Source organism: Dermochelys coriacea, chromosome 22 (genome assembly GCF_009764565.3).
Source record: "Dermochelys coriacea isolate rDerCor1 chromosome 22, rDerCor1.pri.v4, whole genome shotgun sequence".
NCBI classification, from domain to species: domain Eukaryota; kingdom Metazoa; phylum Chordata; order Testudines; family Dermochelyidae; genus Dermochelys; species Dermochelys coriacea.
In genome coordinates this window covers 9,724,858-9,741,675 of record NC_050089.1, presented here as the reverse complement: position 1 = coordinate 9,741,675, position 16,818 = coordinate 9,724,858, and the positions used below count along the sequence as shown (strand labels likewise).

The window sequence follows — 16,818 nt, the reverse complement described above, 5'->3', positions numbered from 1 at the left end:
TGGGACTTATATGGCAGGAAGAGAAGAACTATATGGACATTTGGTTCTCTACATCCAGAAATTCTGGGTTTCACAATGTTTATAACCCAGACACAGCTTACCATGGAAGGTCTAGGAGAAACAGCTCCTCTGGTGCAATAGAACCCAGCTTCACAGACACCCGCAGGAGATATGAGTCCAGTTCCATTGCAGAAATACCCTGAAAGAGAGAAGAGGCATAAGAGCACGTCTATGGTGTTGGGCTGACAGGCCGATGGACAGCAGCAGGTGAAAACTGAAGAGTAAACCATAAAAAGCAAGAAGTCTGGTTACACCCACATACATGTTACAGGAGATTTTTCCATTCAGAATAGCTTTAACATAAAATGTACTTAACGTGCCTAGAGAGACAGCATGCATTGCACCACCAACACACTCCAACCCATACCACCCTGAAGGGGAAAGAGAGAGTCAGCCTCTGACACTACAAAACACTGGAAAGACCTTCTCCTGGGGTGAGGAAGTGGGAGACTTTATTGTCTCTATGATCCTTTTTACCTACGTATCCCTGAAAGAGCAGTCACTAATTGCATGCTCTAATGAAACCCAGTTTCTCAGAGGGCTTCATGAGTGCTATAGTCTGGTTAGAACCTCCTTGGTCCATCTCTCATTAGTGTACCTGCATCACAGAGGAGGCAGTCTCCCATCTCAGTATTCTTGGTAGAATTGCTATAATAACCAAGAGGGCACGGCAGCGGAAGAGCAGATCCCTTAGGGCAGTAATTTCCTTCTGGGCATATATTCCCCACCAGGCCGCTGGTAGGTGTTGGGGTGGCAATCCCTGCATTGCAGTAATATCCAGCTGAACAAGGTCCTGTGACACGTGACTGTCCTGCTAATGCACAGTAATGACCTGAAAGAGCAGTGCATTGGAATCAGTATTAGCAAACAGTAACAGGAGGGTATTTAAAAAAAAGGGCTGAATATTTATACAAATAAGAAAAGCAACTGCATCAAAGTGAGGTTCAAAAGGTTTAAGGGATATCAGCCTTCATGACTCAGGCCATAAGTCAGTCAGTAGATGAGGTCTGATGATCAGCAGACTAACTAAATTGTAAATTCCCTTTGTCCTTTTCTAGGCTTGTAAAGTACTAGACACGTATATGCTGCTGTGTAAATAGATTATAAGTTAATGACGAAGTTCCCCCTTCCATAAAGTAGCATTGTACGAAAAGGTCCACCCTGGGGCAAAAGGGTAAGGCCTCCCTCTGAAGTATTTGGCATTGGTCACTATAAGAGACAGGACGTCAGAGTAAATGGACCAGTGGGTCTTTTCTAGGCTGGTCATTTTTAAGAGGGTGGCTTCCCCAGCACTCAGCTCAGTTCTCCATGCAGCTGAGTGTGACTCTGTTTCAAACTTCAATGAGTGATCTAATGGCAAAGAGCTTCCTAACCCATTATCAATCCCCTGAGCTACCCAAACCACTCCTGATGTTGGAGCATTTCTGAAACTCACTAGCACACATTGTTCTTATGCCATTCAGGATGATGTTGACTAGGATCCTACCTGGATCACAAGGGATACAGTGAGAAACATGACTGCTGCCAATCTGTGGATTGTAAGTCCCCCTGGGACATGGGTATTGAGTCGCTGAAGCTGTACCAGGGGGACAGTAGTGACCAGCTGGACATTCACTCCCAGCAAGAGAAGAGGAATTCTTAGGACAAAAGAACCTGCACCCATAAGAGGAAAGAGCAGAAGGAGGGAAGTTAAAACTCTCAGGCCAACACTCCATCCATACGCACACTGACGACTCAGTGAAGTAAATGACTTGTCCGTGTGCATGCTGCACTGTACTGGATAGGCAATATATCAGACCTGCTCATATATATAAATACCTTCTCTTAAATGTTTCCTCGTGCTGAATGCACGAAGTGTACTGACTATGATGGCATAATTGCCAAAGGCATAGGAACATAATAGTCTTAATTTCAGCCATAACTCACTAGGGCTGTGATTTCATCAGCTTCTAGATGCTAAGCAAGGCCAAACCTGGTCAGTAATTGGATGGGAGTCCTCCAAGGACAAGCCAGGTGCAGTAAGAAGTGGTATGGGTGGCACTCTGGAACAGGAATAGACCAACATCCCAGCATGGTGCTAGCAGACATTGTTTATTGGAAGAAACATGAAAGTGAAGTCCTTTATCACCTAGGGCCGTGGCATTTTCATTTATTTATTTTGCGCAACCATTGGTGGTACTAGTGGTTTCCTGGCCAGCAGCCAGTTTCAATTACTTTCTGCTCTAAATCCTGCCACTGTAGGGGAAATTAGCTCACCTAATTTCCAATGCTAATCATTTGTGTAGTGTTGCTAGGCAGCTGTTAAACAGTTGCTATGCTCCTTTTCAGAGATGGGTGCACTTCAGTGGGAGGGGAAGTAATTCTTGTCTGCCACATATTGTATTGCTGAAAGGTGGCTGGGAACAATAATTATGACAATGGTCCTTTATTTATACTGCACACAGTAATGAGCACTCTCTCATTCTTACCCTCTAGCACAGAGAAGGCAGCTGGCTTGCCTTTGTACAGGGTTATATGACCCTGCTGGACAAGCCAGTGGAATGGATGTGCCCCTGGGGCAAAAATATCCTGAAAAAGAAAAAATAAGGCAGAATCAGCAGACTCTTTCAAGGTCAGCACTAGAGGGCAAATTCTACCCAGGACTTACTGTATCCTGAAACAGGCAATGCACAAACCCTCAGGCTTTGAGAAACTCTAAGAGTAGTGATTTCTCAGAGCTCCTTGCAGCCTGCTAGGAGTTCTCTTCTTGTCCTGCTGAACTCCCAGACTCTGTTGTGGAATTTGCTTGGATAATTCTTACTCAACAGGCTTGTAACCATCACCAGTTAGCTTGATATGAACCAAGAGCTGCAAACAATCTACCTGTGGGACAGGGGCCTCCGGTCTTGTCCAGGATGGGAACACTGGCAATGGTGGACCCCAGTGTGCAGTAGAACCCTTCTCTGCATTGCCCTGTAGGGGCCTTGAGGCCAGTGGAGTTGCAGTAATGTCCAGGTAGACAGGGGGAGCACTGGGTCTGTGAGAAATCAATGGGAACATCCACATTCTCACTTCTGGAGAGATAGGAAGGAGTACTGCATAAAGGGATCTGGGGGTCATAGTGGATCACAAGCTAAATATGAGTGTAACATTGCTGCAAAAAAAGCAAATACCATTCTGGAACGTATTAGCAGGAGTATTGTAAGCAAGACACGAGAAGTAATTCTTCCACTCTACTCCACGCTGATTAGGCCTCAACTGGAGTATTGTGTCCAATTCTGGGCACCACATTTCAGGAAACATGTGGACAAACTGGAGCAAGTCCAGAGAAGAGCCAAAAAAATGATTAAAGGTCTAGAAAAAATGACCTATGAGGGAAGATTGAAAAAAAAGGGAGTTTGTGTAGTCCGGAGAAGAGAAGATTGAGAGGGGACATGATGGCATTTTTCAAGTACATAAAAGGTTGTTACAAGGAGGAGGAAGAAAAATTGTTCTCCTTAACCTCTGAGGATAGGACAGGAAGCAATGGGCTTAAATTGCAACAAGAGCAGTTTAGACTGGACATTAGGAGAAGCTTCCTAACTGTCAGAGTGGTTAAACACTGGAATAAATTGCCCAGGGAGGTTGTGGAATCTCGATCATTAGAGTTTTTTAAGAGCAGGTTAGACAAACTCCTGTCAGGGATCTTCTAAATGATACACAGTCCTGCCATGAGTGCAGGGGACTGGACTAGATGACCTTTTGAGGTCCCTTCTAGTCCTATGATTCTATATGATTCTTGCCTCTGCCACTGTGGGACCTCAGGCAAGTCATGTCATTTTGTTGAGTTTAAGTTCCTCATCTATGCAATGGCAGTAACATTCCCATCTCATAGGGATGCTGAGAGGCTCAGTAAAGTGCTTTGATAGCCTCAGATGCCACAAGCTCTAACTCGGGGATATTATGGTATTCTTCTAAGGAAGGATTCAGGTGATTATAAGCATTTAAACAGTCTTCACATGTCTGCTCAGGCAGAGAGGCTCTAGGTGGAGTTAAGCTCTCTAAGTGCAGAAGCAACATTGCTAGTTGCTAGTTCACCCTGTGCATTTTCCTACCTCTGAGCTCAACTTGAGTCTGGTGCTGAAGGTTCCCACAGGACAACGCTTGGGGACAGCAGTGCCCTTTGGACAGTAGTGGCCTGGAGGACAAGGGCCAGCCTGACCTGCAATCAACAAGTGAGAAAGGCGTTCAGCTGATTAAAGGCTATGGATGGAAATGAATATAAAAGGCATTCATTGCTTCTATAATAGCCATGGTCTAGTCAAGCCAACAGCAATTCATCTGTAGATTCCCCACAATTTCTTAATGCTCTCCCACATGGGACAAAGCTGAGCTACTATACAAGGTCACCGAGCCATTGTGGCCTCATAGCTAGAAAAGGTGAGTAGGAATCTGAACTTTGGGGTTCTGTTGTTAGCTCAGGATGTGAGCGTGATCTAATGATGCGACCAGGGGACTGAGAGGCAGGATACCTGCGCTCTGTTCCTAAATCAGGTTTAGAGTGTCTAGTCATTGGGTCTGGGAAATAGGACTTAGAACCCGGGAGTCCTGACCTTCAGTTTCCTCCTCTAACTATTGCTCTCTGCTGCTGAGGACAGGCTAGATCAGGTGCTGAGTCATTTACTCACAATTCACACATCTGGGGTTCAAACAGCAAAAGGGGCTTTTGAATGGGGCCCAAAAGGGGAATTCTAAACAAGTGGCTGAACCAGGAACCTGAAAAGAACTAGGCCCAAGGGCTCGACTCTGAAGTGGGCATCACCACAGGGCCACTGGATTGAACACATACAATACAAAAACCAGTATTGTTTTGGCAAAGGGGAAAGACAGCACCGTGGAGCCTGGCCTCTGGGTTGGGCCTGTCTGATCCCTGCGCACAGTAGTAGCCTTCCCAGCACTCTCCAGTCACGTCTGTTGCATTATGGTACAGACAGAACTTCCCTCCGTCACAAGCTCTGCATCCAGTGCTGCTCTCCAGCCCTCGCTCAGAGCTGTAGGTCCCTGGTGGGCAAGGCTGCCAGTCAAGACCTGTTCCTTCGGGACAGAAGAAGCCTGAAAGGAGAGCACCGTCATATTTCTGGGCGGGAGAGAGAGAGACCTAAAGATGATAAATCAGTAACTTGAGATTCCAGCAATGGGATCCACATGGTTTTATAGACTCAGTAGGGTCACTTGGGCTGAAATTGTTGGACTGAGCATGAAGCTGAAGGAACAGAGACAGGATTCATGCCCTGGTTGATTTTCCGTAGCCCAAGGTCTCTCCTGTACACAGGGGCTTTAAAGAAAGTCTTTGGAAAGCACAAAACAAACTAGGCATTTAGTGAATGCACGACTCACCTTTAGGACAAAATTGTGGCTTCTGAGGAGGGACACAGTATTTACCCTCTGGGCAGGTGTAGCACTCTTCTCCATGTGTCTGTGGCATGTAAGTGCCAGGGGAGCAGGGGATGGGACTCTTGCTTCCCAGGGGACAGGAGTGTCCCACGGGGCACGGAGCTCCTGAGAGGCCATCGGTGGGTGTCGGTGTTCTGGCCCCCGCAATGCAGTAAAACCTGGAGTAGCAAGAGCAGAAACAAGATCCATCAAACACCAACAACCTCAAGTCAAAGAAACAGTCCCCCTAAGGACGCAGGTGGATAACTGACTGAACAGTGAGTGTGAGGAATGCAGAGGGCTCGACACACAGGGCTGCTGGATAGTCTTTATACCTGGTGAAGGAGAATTTCTGTAGATCCCAAGCCCTGTGTTGACAACCAAGGCACCCTGACTGCAGATAGCTGTTCCTATTCAGGGTCCAAGAGAGTGTGGTCCCTTCAAGTGAATAGTTGTGGGTTATTCATGTCAGACCTGTCTCTCATTATAGTGACAGAAGAGAAATGTGTACCGTACTGTACCTACCCTGGGCTGCAGTGTCCTGATGGTGCTACCAGTCCAGTGCTATTGCAGTAATGTCCTCCAGGACAAGGCTGGCATCCCAGCAGATTCTTATTCCCTTCGTTGCTGGACCAGGTGCCATGTGGGCACAGAGATGGAGTGAGTGTTCCTGATTAGATAAAGTGCTTCAGAGTCCACTCCGTATCAACATGGGGAGAAGGCAGCAGACCACTTAGAGGGGCATTGAAGTCAGAGTGAACTGGTCATAGATATTTGATTGGCTAAGCCTGATCCAGGAGCAGAGCGAGCCCAACAAAGCTTTATCCCACTGAAGTTTATGAAGTGGCTATGGGATAGCATAGGTGTACAGGCTACAGAAAAGATGAGAGGAAGCTGGTCCAGTTAGGCTTCTAGACTGGAACCTGAGTTCAAGTCCCTACTCTCCCACAAAGCTCCTGTGTGACCTTAGGCAAGTCACTTAGGGTCAGATTGAAGAGTTAGGAGCTCAAATACCTTTAAAAATCTGGGATTTAGCCTCTCTGTGTCTCAGTTCCTCATTTGTAGAATGGGGATAATAGCACTGCCCTACCTCACAGGTGATGATAAATACATTAAAGATTATGAGACATTTAGGTACTATAGTAATGGGACCATATAAATACTAAGATAGTTAGAGCTAGCAGCTACTGCAGTTCCAGACTCTCTGAGCCTAAGGCACCGTAGGCAGCAGTGCTGGGGGAGCTGGAATTCCAGTGTCTCTCTGCAGGAAACACTGCAGGGAAATTCCAGCTCATGCTTCACCGGAATTTAGAAGAATTATGTTTAATAAGTCACTGTACCTGCAAGACAATAATGCCCAGGAGGACATGGGAGCCCTGTTACTCCATCCATTGGGTCTCTTACTAGGGCATCTCCCTTGCACCAGAATCCTTCAGAGCAGTCCCCTAGAAGGCAGGATACACATTTATACATATAAACGAAATTAAATGAAAATGAGGATGTAAATATAAGTTCCAGGACACAGACACAAAGTGGAAGCCTGAGTTAGAGCAGTGATAACTTTCCCTACGCTGATTCATAGAATATCAGGGTTGGAAGGGACCTCAGGAGGTCATCTAGTCCAACCCCCTGCTCAAAGCAGGACCAATCCCCAATTTTTACCCCAGATCCCTAAATGGTCCCCTCAAGGATTGAACTCACAACCCTGGGTTTAGGGGGCCAATGCTCAAATTGCTGAGCTATCCTTCCCATCCTTGATTCAAAGGGCTATCTCTAGGAATGAAAGGGGAGCGCAATCAAAGTGGTTTGTTCCATCCTTACCTGCTCTGCTGAGCCCAACAGCTAAGGATTTACTGTTACATAGACACTTGCCCATTAGGGTTAGGATTGAAATTATGAACTAATTTCAACTAGGCTATCAAACAACTATGATCTTGGGTAGCTACAAGCCCTGGAGACAATCAAGCAGGTATCTTAAAAGTTAAAGCGTCTGCATCTGAATTCCATTCCCTCCAACCATTCAGCCTGGCAATTTTACTTAATGGAAGGAACATTTCCTTCTTTTTAGAATAACCTGATCAGGAAGGGAAAGGATGGGAGACTTGTTCATTTCAGCCAAATATCCCAAGGCACTTTAAAAAGTGTATATTACCCAAATTTTACAGATGGGAAAAATGAGGCACCAATAGGGGAATATCTTGATCAAACTCACAAAGTAAGTCAGTACCAGAGTAAGAAATAGAACCCAGGAGTCCTGACTCCCAGTCCTTTGTTCTAATCATCAGGCAATAACACTCCCGACTAGACACACAGAAAATGCTCAGACTGCCCAATGATGAATGGCAACATACCTGTTGGGGCTGAGAGACCAGGAAGCTCACAGTATTTTCCAGGTGGGCATCGCTGACATTCCTGGATATTCTTCAGCTTCTGCCTGGGACCAAAGGTACCTGGGGGACAGCTGTATTGAGTGCCCTGGTGTATCCCGGGTGGGCAGTAAAAGCCCTGCGGGCATGGGTAAAGGGTGAAATCACTGACTGGCCCTTGGCTGCTGTCACAGTAATAACCTGAAGGGAAGGCAGAGGAAGAAAAATCAGGTTAGTTACTGGGAGATATTAGCTACTAACTGTCTACTCATTTACAGATGAGAACTCCAACAGGCGCTCTTAGGAGTTCAAAAGCTTCCAATTTGTCATTCAAGGAAGAAATCTATTAATGATCTTTAATTATTATTGATCTCAATTACACCACTGCTGGAACAGATAGACAGTTTTCCAACCACTACATATACAAAAGAGATGTCAGAAGCCAGTGGTAACCAGAGCGTGGGTCACTGGCCATCATGAGAGCACTTACTGATTTCCCCAAGACAGCTAGCTGGTCACATGGCGCTGGCTCCTCCTCCTTGCTTCCAGCTGCTACATCCCATTAAAAGAAAGTGAAAATACTCTGCACCTCTCCCTAATGCCACTGTGTCATGTAAGCCAGGGTTGCCTTTGCCACAGGGATGCTCATTGATTGGCAGTGGGAGGAGAGGTGGAGTATGAATGAGGTAGAGAGGTGGTGCATGACAGAAAACGCAACAGGGCAGGAGGGGGACAGCATGAATGAATCTCAATATTAAGATGTGGTCCGCACTATGAAAGCCCATGTCATAATCTATAAATTGCTGGGCTGTGTTGCAGTGTTGATCCTCCCACAATGAATACGACAAAAACTGCTCCCTTCTGTATGGCATATCAGACTGGCTCCAGAACGGGATTATATCACACACTAGCAGCTAAATATAGCTACACAATCTACATCATCGATATCTCTCTGATGTCTGTGAGTGTGCTGCTGTTGAGGCACTGCAACATAAACTCACACTACTACCTGACGGGACTATCTCATGGGTTCATGGCCCCATGTTGTGACTCTAGGCATCCCTGTATTCACACCCTGAACACTACAAAATATGCCGTGTGAGGTATCATTTGAAAACTAACACCACACTGGTTATTAATATTGTAAAGTGTGTGTGTTAATGTTATATGTGAAGTTATGAATTCCCTCTATATGATGTTACTAGAACACGTTTAAGGCCAGTCAGCCTAGCCTAGGTAAAGGTGATAATCTAGTCTGTCCTAGACAAATGAATGAGTAGGTTTACCTCAATTTATATATCAGAGTAAAAAAAAAAGCATCAAGCTAATCTGGTGGGGGGTTATCCTGCTCCTGAACTTGAGACACAGAAAATCGGCATGGCACTTGCACCACAGAGACACAGGAGACTGAATCCCCATGAGGCCTTCGTGACTTTGTAAGTCAAAGACATTCCCTTTGGAAATATAAGGAACAGTGGGAGGCTCCATTTTTATCCTTCACTTTAGGAGACAAAGAAATCAAGTGATTTGATCTTTGTGATGGATCCTGGCCAGTAAAAACTGGAAAGGAAACTGTGGGTGAGATAAACTATCTTGAACAAAGACTGTAACTTGCTAGACTAAGTTGTTTTCTTTCAGATGTGTGTTTTCACTTTTATTTGCTTGTAACCATTTCTACCTGTATCCCTATTACTTGGTAACACTTAATATATGTCCTTTGTTAGTAAACTTGTTTTATTTTTATTATAAACCACCTCATTGCTGTATTTGAAGGGAAAGGTGTGTTTACTCTTATTAAATTAATAAAATGTAACAGACTGACTTTTAAAAGAGCAGCAAATTTAATATCTTCTGTGATGCACAGCAGTAGGGACTGTGCATTGCAGAGAAGGATCTCTGAGGAGCTTGGGGGCTGGAGTTCATGGATTTTTACCTGCTAGGTGAGGTTTGGGAGGACTTTAGTAGTGAGGAGGACAGACAGTGGTGTCAGGGGGCTGAAGCTCATGCATGCTGAGGCATACAGGTAACCATGGCTCACAGCTCTGGATATCCCCAGCAGTGTGTGACAATGTACCTACAGTTTTGAAAGTACACTACAAAAAATCTGATCTGAGAACTGTAATCTGTGAGTATCCTTACTTGAAGCAGCAGTAGAATCAAGCCATCTGTGGGGATCACCCCATAGGGATGGGGAAAATCAGTTTGGATATGAGTTTTTGCTCATATGCAGAATCAAACCTGAACCCAAATATTTTTTGTATAGGCTTCAGAAATGTGCTGCTAACTTTACCACTTCTGGTTTCATTTCTGAAGTGCCAATAAAGAGGCCCCTTCTAGTGATATTTCCATATAGGACCAGAAGTTGGCTACCCAGTGAAAGCAGGTTAGAGGTGGATCAGGCCTACCAGGCAGCCCCCTAAATAGAAATCCAGACACTGGAAGGTGGTGAGAGATCACAGGACCTTCCCCCAAAAAGAGACTTGTGACCAGGTAAGGAATAGAGATCTCTTGGGGGAGGTGCGTCGCATGGGGGCCAAGAGGGAAAGTCACACATACTGGGAAAAAGGGTTGACCATGATTCCAAATTCTTGGATATTTGTCTGGACTGAAGCCATTCTCTGAAAATCCTGTCTATATTCCCATCACTGAAAGGGAACCACCTCTGGCTTTTCACCACTAAATTAGTGAGTAACACCCTTGCTTGTACCAAGTTCCTGGCCAATTCACACATGCCTATGCTCTGTTCCCCCAAAGCCTCTCCCTCTTTCCTTTGGGCTCTCACCCAGCTGAGCCCATGGAATCATTCTTGGCCTCTACTGGATGCTGCAGTTTGCTCTCACATGCCTTACCTTCCCAGCACTCTCCAGTAGGGGCACTGAGACCAGAGCCTTCACAATAAAATCCAGAAGGACAAAGCTGGCACTCAGAAACCATGCTCTGCCCTAGCAGGTTGGAAAAGGTACCAGGTGGGCAGAGCCTGGGCATTGTTGACCCTGCAGCTGGGAGAAGAAAAGCAAAACATAACAAACTAACTATGAAACAGTCTAAAGGCTGCTGCCTTCAGGAAACAAGGACTGAAGGAGGCCAGACTGACACAGAAATAATAGAGTCAATCTCTTATAAAGCACTTTTCACCCATAGGTCTTGAAGTGCTTTACAAAGCCCCATTTTACAGGAGGGTAATCTGAGTCAGAAAGGGGAAGGGACTTGCTCAAGGCCACACAGCAGAAGAGCCAGGAATAGAACCCAAGTCTCTGACTGCCAGGCTGTGCTCTATCCACCAGTCCATTCTGCCTTTCAATATTTTGTTACAAAATCACTGATCAGCAGGCCAAGCATTCTGTGGCTAGGAATTCCCACTCTAGGCTCAGGGCATTCCAGATACTCACTGCAGTAGGTGCCCAGGGGGCAGATATTCCCAGTAACACCATCTGTTGGTTTAGAGCTGGCTGCTCCTCCTGTGCAATAAAACCCAGCGGCACATTTCCCGCTGGGTTCAGACAGCCCTGGGGGATGGAAAGGACAAAGGGGCTCAACCTGAGGCAAAATGCTGTAACAGTGGGGTGGAAGCAGCAGGAGCACATGGGTCAACAGCCTGCAAGGCAGCAGGCTCAAATCTTCCCAAGGGGGCAGCATCAGAAGAGATAGCTGAGCCCCATTCTCACACAAGAGCTCTAGCTGATCCCCAGGGCTCAATGAGTCATAAGCAGCTTTGTGCCCCTGAAAAGTATGAAGCTAATAACAGCTTATGTTAAACACACCACAATGGTATAGAAAGAACAATAAAAGCAGCAGGGAAAAAAATGAACCAAGGGCTGTGATAGCAGTATCTCCAGCCCAGTGGAAGCAGAGAATGAAATGAGTCTGATGGGACATCCTGACCTTTTTGAGCCAAGAGGTTCGGACAGCTGGGCTCAGCTTCAGGACACTTTCAAGTGTTTATCCAGACAAAACCTTATGAGATTTGAACGTTGCTGGCTATAACCACCAGGAGGCTCAGTGACTCACTCAAGGTCACACAGTGACCTACGGCAGAGTCAGGAATAGACCGTAGGTCCCCGGGCTCCCTAACGAGAACTCAGTGTCAGTACAGTGGCTGGAGGCAGTGCTGAAATAGCAAACTCACTGGGAAACAAAGACAAATATCTGCACCAAAATTCTCTCCTTCAAACTGCCCCGTGACAGCTCAACCCCCATTTGCATGGCTGTATCCTCACCTGACGCCTGGCAGTAAAACCCCGGAGGGCAGGGAATGGGCTCAAGGCTGCCCTCAGGGCAGTAGAACCCAGCCAAGCACTTCCCTCCGGTGGCTGTGGCTGGACACAGGCAGTTGGCATTGGTGTAATTATCCAGGTCGAAGGGCTGTGCGGTCCATGCAGCCGATACACAGAACCAGCCTGAGCAATGAACACACAAACAACGTGGCTGAGAAAACAGCAGCAGCAGCAGCGGAGCCCAAAGAGTTACCATGGATAAAAGGTTTCAGAGTAGCAGCCGTGTTAGTCTGTATTCTCAAAAAGAAAAGGAGTACTTGTGGCACCTTAGAGACTAACAAATTTATTAGAGCATAAGCTTTCGTGAGCTACAGCTCACTTGAAGTGAGCTGTAGCTCATGAAAGCTTATGCTCTAATAAATTTGTTAGTCTCTAAGGTGCCACAAGTACTCCTTTTCTTTTCATGGATAAAAGGGTGTATGATACACCACCTTGGTACAATAGTGAATCCACTGGGCACGAAACAGGCCAATGGTGCCAAGGTGTACCACCATGGTATAAGAGTGAATATGTTGTGTATGTGACAGGCTGATGGTGCAACAGCATAACATCAGCATGGTATAAATACAACATGCATATAACAGTGTAATGGTGCAACCATGTAACACCACCATGGCGTAGAACGATAAAATCTATAATAACCCCTAGCTCAGTCCTTCATTGCCTGGGCTCGCAGAGACTGGGAAGGCTGCAGAGAAAGCTGCTCTCAGTCTCTTGAGTGGGAAGGAACAATACCATCCAGCCACTTCAGGTGGCTTCACATAGAGACTCTAGAACGCACCATGTCTGGCCCATTTAGGCAAGGACCAGCCAAACAATCTTCAGGCCTTACTAAGAGGAGACCTTTCTCCATGCCCAGTATGCACATGGTGCTGCTCCTGCTGGGCTAAATTCCAAGGCCTGAATTCTCATTTGCACTGAGGCTGGAGTGCTGTAAAGAGCCTTTCACATAGAGGAGGATCAGGTCTTTAAAGCCTACATGAGTTACAGAGCGAGTGCCCCTGTGTACAGAGACAGAAGAGCCATCTCAGGGTAAGGGCAATGTGCACACGTGCCGGCACACTTGCTTCCATCTGCACATACACGCAGGGCATGGGAGCTAGTTGGGAACCTCATAGGACCCCTCCACCCTTTGGAACGTGCAGCCAAACTGACATGGACTCACCTGCATCACACTTTCCTGACACGGCTGTTAAATTCTCCTTCCCACAGTAGTGCCCTGGGGGGCAGGGCAGGCAGCTATCCAGGCTCTGGGTCATGGGGTCAGGGTTATAATAACCCCGGGGGCATGGAAACTCTGTGGCAAACCTTGTTGCTTAGAAATGAAGAGAGAGAGAAAATTTTCCTGGTATTCATAGGACTTAAATACAATTCCTGCTCTCAGCTCTTACATTATAACTGAACACTGCCCCTGCTGGTGTGTCTCAGCTCGCCCTGCATATGGGGTACCCAGTCAGTCTCTGGACTCTGCTGAGGTTGCAGATAAGGGGGATTCAAGTTGTGTTAATGATTTGTGTGATCCAGATACTTGTTCACAAAGAACTGTACTGAGACCAGCTAGCTCTTTTCTCACAAGCCACTGTTGCATTGAGAACGTGACTATTTCAATCTGGCTAATGGCATGTTTAGGACTCCAACCCTGTGTCCAAGGAGCAGGGCTTGTTTCTTACCTTTGGGGCAGTAGAAGCCAGGTGGGCAGGGGTAGGTATGGTAGCTGGTGGTGTTTTCAGGACAGAAGTAGCCAGCTGCACAAGGCGAACATGCAGCTTGTCTGGTGAGGTTGTTATAAGTTCCTGCAGGGCAGGGAAGGGGATAGCTGGTCCCTTCTGGACAGAAGTGGCTCACAGGGCAAGGGCCTCCGTTGTGCCATATGTCTGTGAAGAATAAAGTGAAAAGCAGTGGGAACAAAGGCAGGAGATTGCACCCAGCCATTGGATGTTTCTCTTTTGTTGTGGCCATTGTGATCCTGCAAGGGAGATTGAGAAGAGGCAGTGCCAGGTTAGAAAATTACCAGAAACCATTCTCCAGGGTATCTGAGCTGTGGAAACAATCAAAACAGTGTGCACAAAGTCCTTCCTTACAATGTACTTCAGAGGCAAGACTGACCCAAGTCTTACCTAACATTTAGCCTCCCTACATTTTTCCATGAAAACATCTTCATGCGTTAGCCTCACTTGAACCAGTTCTGGAGAACGTGGAAGGAGATGGAACAGGCATTGGGGAAGTTGAGGTTCTAGGCCTAGGAAATTATTTCTCTTCAGAGAGCATGGAGTACAAAGGCAAAGATGGAGGGAGAGTGGGATACCTTCACTACCGGTGGGGACCTGTAACTTAACTCTGCTGCAATGCCCAACAAACACAGCTATTGGGATAGTGTAGACCAATGGAACATGCTTCCCATTTCACATGTGCATTTGTTGTTTCAAATACCCTTCCCTAGAGGGCAATGGGCATGGCTTATGTGAGGGCCTGGCCAAGGTAAGATATACAAGGACATTAAGTAGATAAGAGGAACAAGCATGGTGAGAGGGATCTGGCAGCTGAGTGGGCTGCAGACAATAGCTATTAGGGAGATGCAGGGGATGAGGTCAGCAAGTGAGGGAGAGATTAGAGGGGTGGGGGAACCCTGGGAAATCAGGTCCTGTTTCCCCAAGGTATATTTAGACCCAGTGTGGCCAGGTGGCAATGCTTTAGGCAAAGTCAAATGCCCGATAGTGAACTCTGTAGGCAGGTGAAGGCACCACTCACAGTGAATCACCCTGGCTTAAGGTTTATCGTACCTTCACCCAGTGACATCCTCACCTGCTGGGGATGAGGAGGAAGCTCCAGATAGGCAGTAGTAGCCAGTTGAGCAGGATCCTGAGGGAGCTGCGAGACCGGCTGAGCTGCAGTAATAGCCAGGCAGGCACACAGTGCAGCTGGACTCCAGCCGGAGGTAGAGTCTGGGGAGACAATTGTGGCGTAGCTGGGAAAGAGGGCAACTAAGGCCAATGTACCCCATTTGCCACCAATACCTAGCACCATGTGCTGTGATAAATATTCCTCTTTACAGGAGCCACTTTGTTCTTTATATGAATTTAGGGACAAAAATCACACTTCTCCGATCCAGAAACCACAACATGATATAGCTCCACAGCTTCTGTACCACCGCCACAGTCCCACAACTACCCTCCAATATCATAAATCACATCACTGCCCAGCACTCAACATCCAGTACATTTGTCCATTCATTTTTCTATTCACATACTGTCCCCAGCGTGGTTCGGTCCTTTCCCTGTGTTTCATTCTGTACAGTCTTGCAACTACACTATCAATGTGCTGGCACCAGCACTGCAAACAAGCCTCAAATCATGGAGAACTGAAGGAAGCCTGAGGCACCTGCCTGGTGAACCATACAGAACTGCACTCTGCTTAAAGAATAAGTATGAAAATCCACCTAGAGGAGCAAGGGAGAGACTACAGAAGCAGGGTAAAGAATGCATATAGTGCACCTGCCCATGGGAACATTAGGAGAAAGACAGAGCCTCTGTTTTCAAGCCAGCATGACCACAGCCAAAGAGTTCACCTGTCTGAGAACGTGCCCACAGGGCATGGAAATGGGATGCTGGTGCCAGCTGGGCAAAAATGCCCAGGTGGGCACGGGCCTCCAGTGCTTGTATTTGTGGCTCCATCAGGGTTTGGGACACTGGCTCCTGTATTAAAACACAAAGGGAAAACAAATCCTGAGTGACAAACATTGCAACTCTTTGGCCACTTTGGCCCTTGTGGCTGGGGTGGCCAAACTGGACTTTTAAGGGAAAGTGTGGCTTGCAGAGCCCCCCCCCCACCATTCTCCATCTACCAAACCGCGGAGAGGGGAGCTCAAGGCTCCTGCCCTGTGGCAGGGCTAGGGGGTTCTGCCCAGTAGGGAGGTGGTCTAGGGGCTTCAGCCCCACAGGAGGCGCGTGCCAGGGCTCGGGGCTTCAGCCCTGCTCCTGCTGAAGCCTTGAGCACTGACAGATGTCTCCCATGGGGCTGAAGCCCTGAGCTCCATCACTCTGCTGCAAAGCAGAAGATCTGAGCGGGTGCGTCTGTCTCTTGAACTTCTGAAGATTATTGTATGCGGCTCAGAAGATCAGTAAGTTTGGCCACTCCTGGCATAAACAAAGGTATGTACTGTGTTTAACACAAGCTCTCCTTGCATTAAGATGCAACAATCACCGATGGAGGCTTGTTTCTGAATATTTCATGTGGACTGGACTCCGTCGAGGGGAAAATTTTAGACTTGGACTCAGTATCATTAAAATATTAATGAGAATCTCCCAAGAGAGAAAGAGAGAGAGAAAGCACATGGGTAAAAATCTGATATTCATCTAAGGAATGGCCAGGCCTAACAACCCCACACAGTAAAAAATAAGTTCAGGCCTTTAAAAACCATGAGAATTTAAATTCTTTTTTAATTGGGTTGATTTGATTTGTTTCGGTTGCACTTGGGTCACATTTCAGGCTTTGCTCCACAACCATGGGGACTAGAAACTTACTTTTTTTCTAAATCAACACTGAAATTCTCATGAAATCACATGAATCCAGGACCAGAGGGCTTTAAGAAAAACATCAAATATTCTGGACATTGGCAGCACAAAGACTCATCAGTGAGAAATCCATGTGGTTTGATAAACAAAACCTACAGAGTGTTTTGTATTATACAGAAGCACTGGCTCTGGCCAGAACCCAGAGCTGCTGCTGCT

General features: G+C 46.7%; 1 protein-coding gene across 1 annotated transcript; it reads right to left on the bottom strand.

Annotated features, from left to right (window-relative positions):
- Nucleotides 1-97: 97 nt before the first annotated feature.
- Nucleotides 98-15,092, bottom strand: LOC122457183 (neurogenic locus notch homolog protein 4-like). The gene is made up of 18 exons (XM_043500758.1): nucleotides 14,894-15,092; nucleotides 13,762-13,965; nucleotides 13,257-13,406; nucleotides 12,035-12,214; nucleotides 11,207-11,323; nucleotides 10,667-10,816; nucleotides 7,803-8,018; nucleotides 6,792-6,896; nucleotides 5,977-6,121; nucleotides 5,416-5,630; nucleotides 4,912-5,130; nucleotides 4,134-4,240; nucleotides 2,923-3,076; nucleotides 2,529-2,628; nucleotides 1,547-1,713; nucleotides 659-892; nucleotides 313-431; nucleotides 98-199 (listed from the first exon to the last, which is right to left on the bottom strand). Exons 1-18 carry the CDS (start codon nucleotides 15,090-15,092, stop codon nucleotides 98-100), a joined length of 2,883 nt encoding a protein of 960 aa, XP_043356693.1.
- Nucleotides 15,093-16,818: the final 1,726 nt, after the last annotated feature.

What these genes read in the sequence shown, in the direction of transcription:
- LOC122457183 (XM_043500758.1), bottom strand. Translation starts at nt 15,092, where the DNA reads ATGGGGTACATTGGCCTTAGTTGCCCTCTTTCCCAGCTACGCCACAAT. An exon ending in CGGAGGCCCCTGTCCCACAG is followed by an intron (nt 2,629 to 2,922) that starts GTAGATTGTTTG and finishes TTTCTTTTTCAG; the next exon opens with GATATTTTTGCCCCAGGGGC. An exon ending in CTGTATCCCTTGTGATCCAG is followed by an intron (nt 893 to 1,546) that starts GTAGGATCCTAG and finishes CTGCTCTTTCAG; the next exon opens with GTCATTACTGTGCATTAGCA.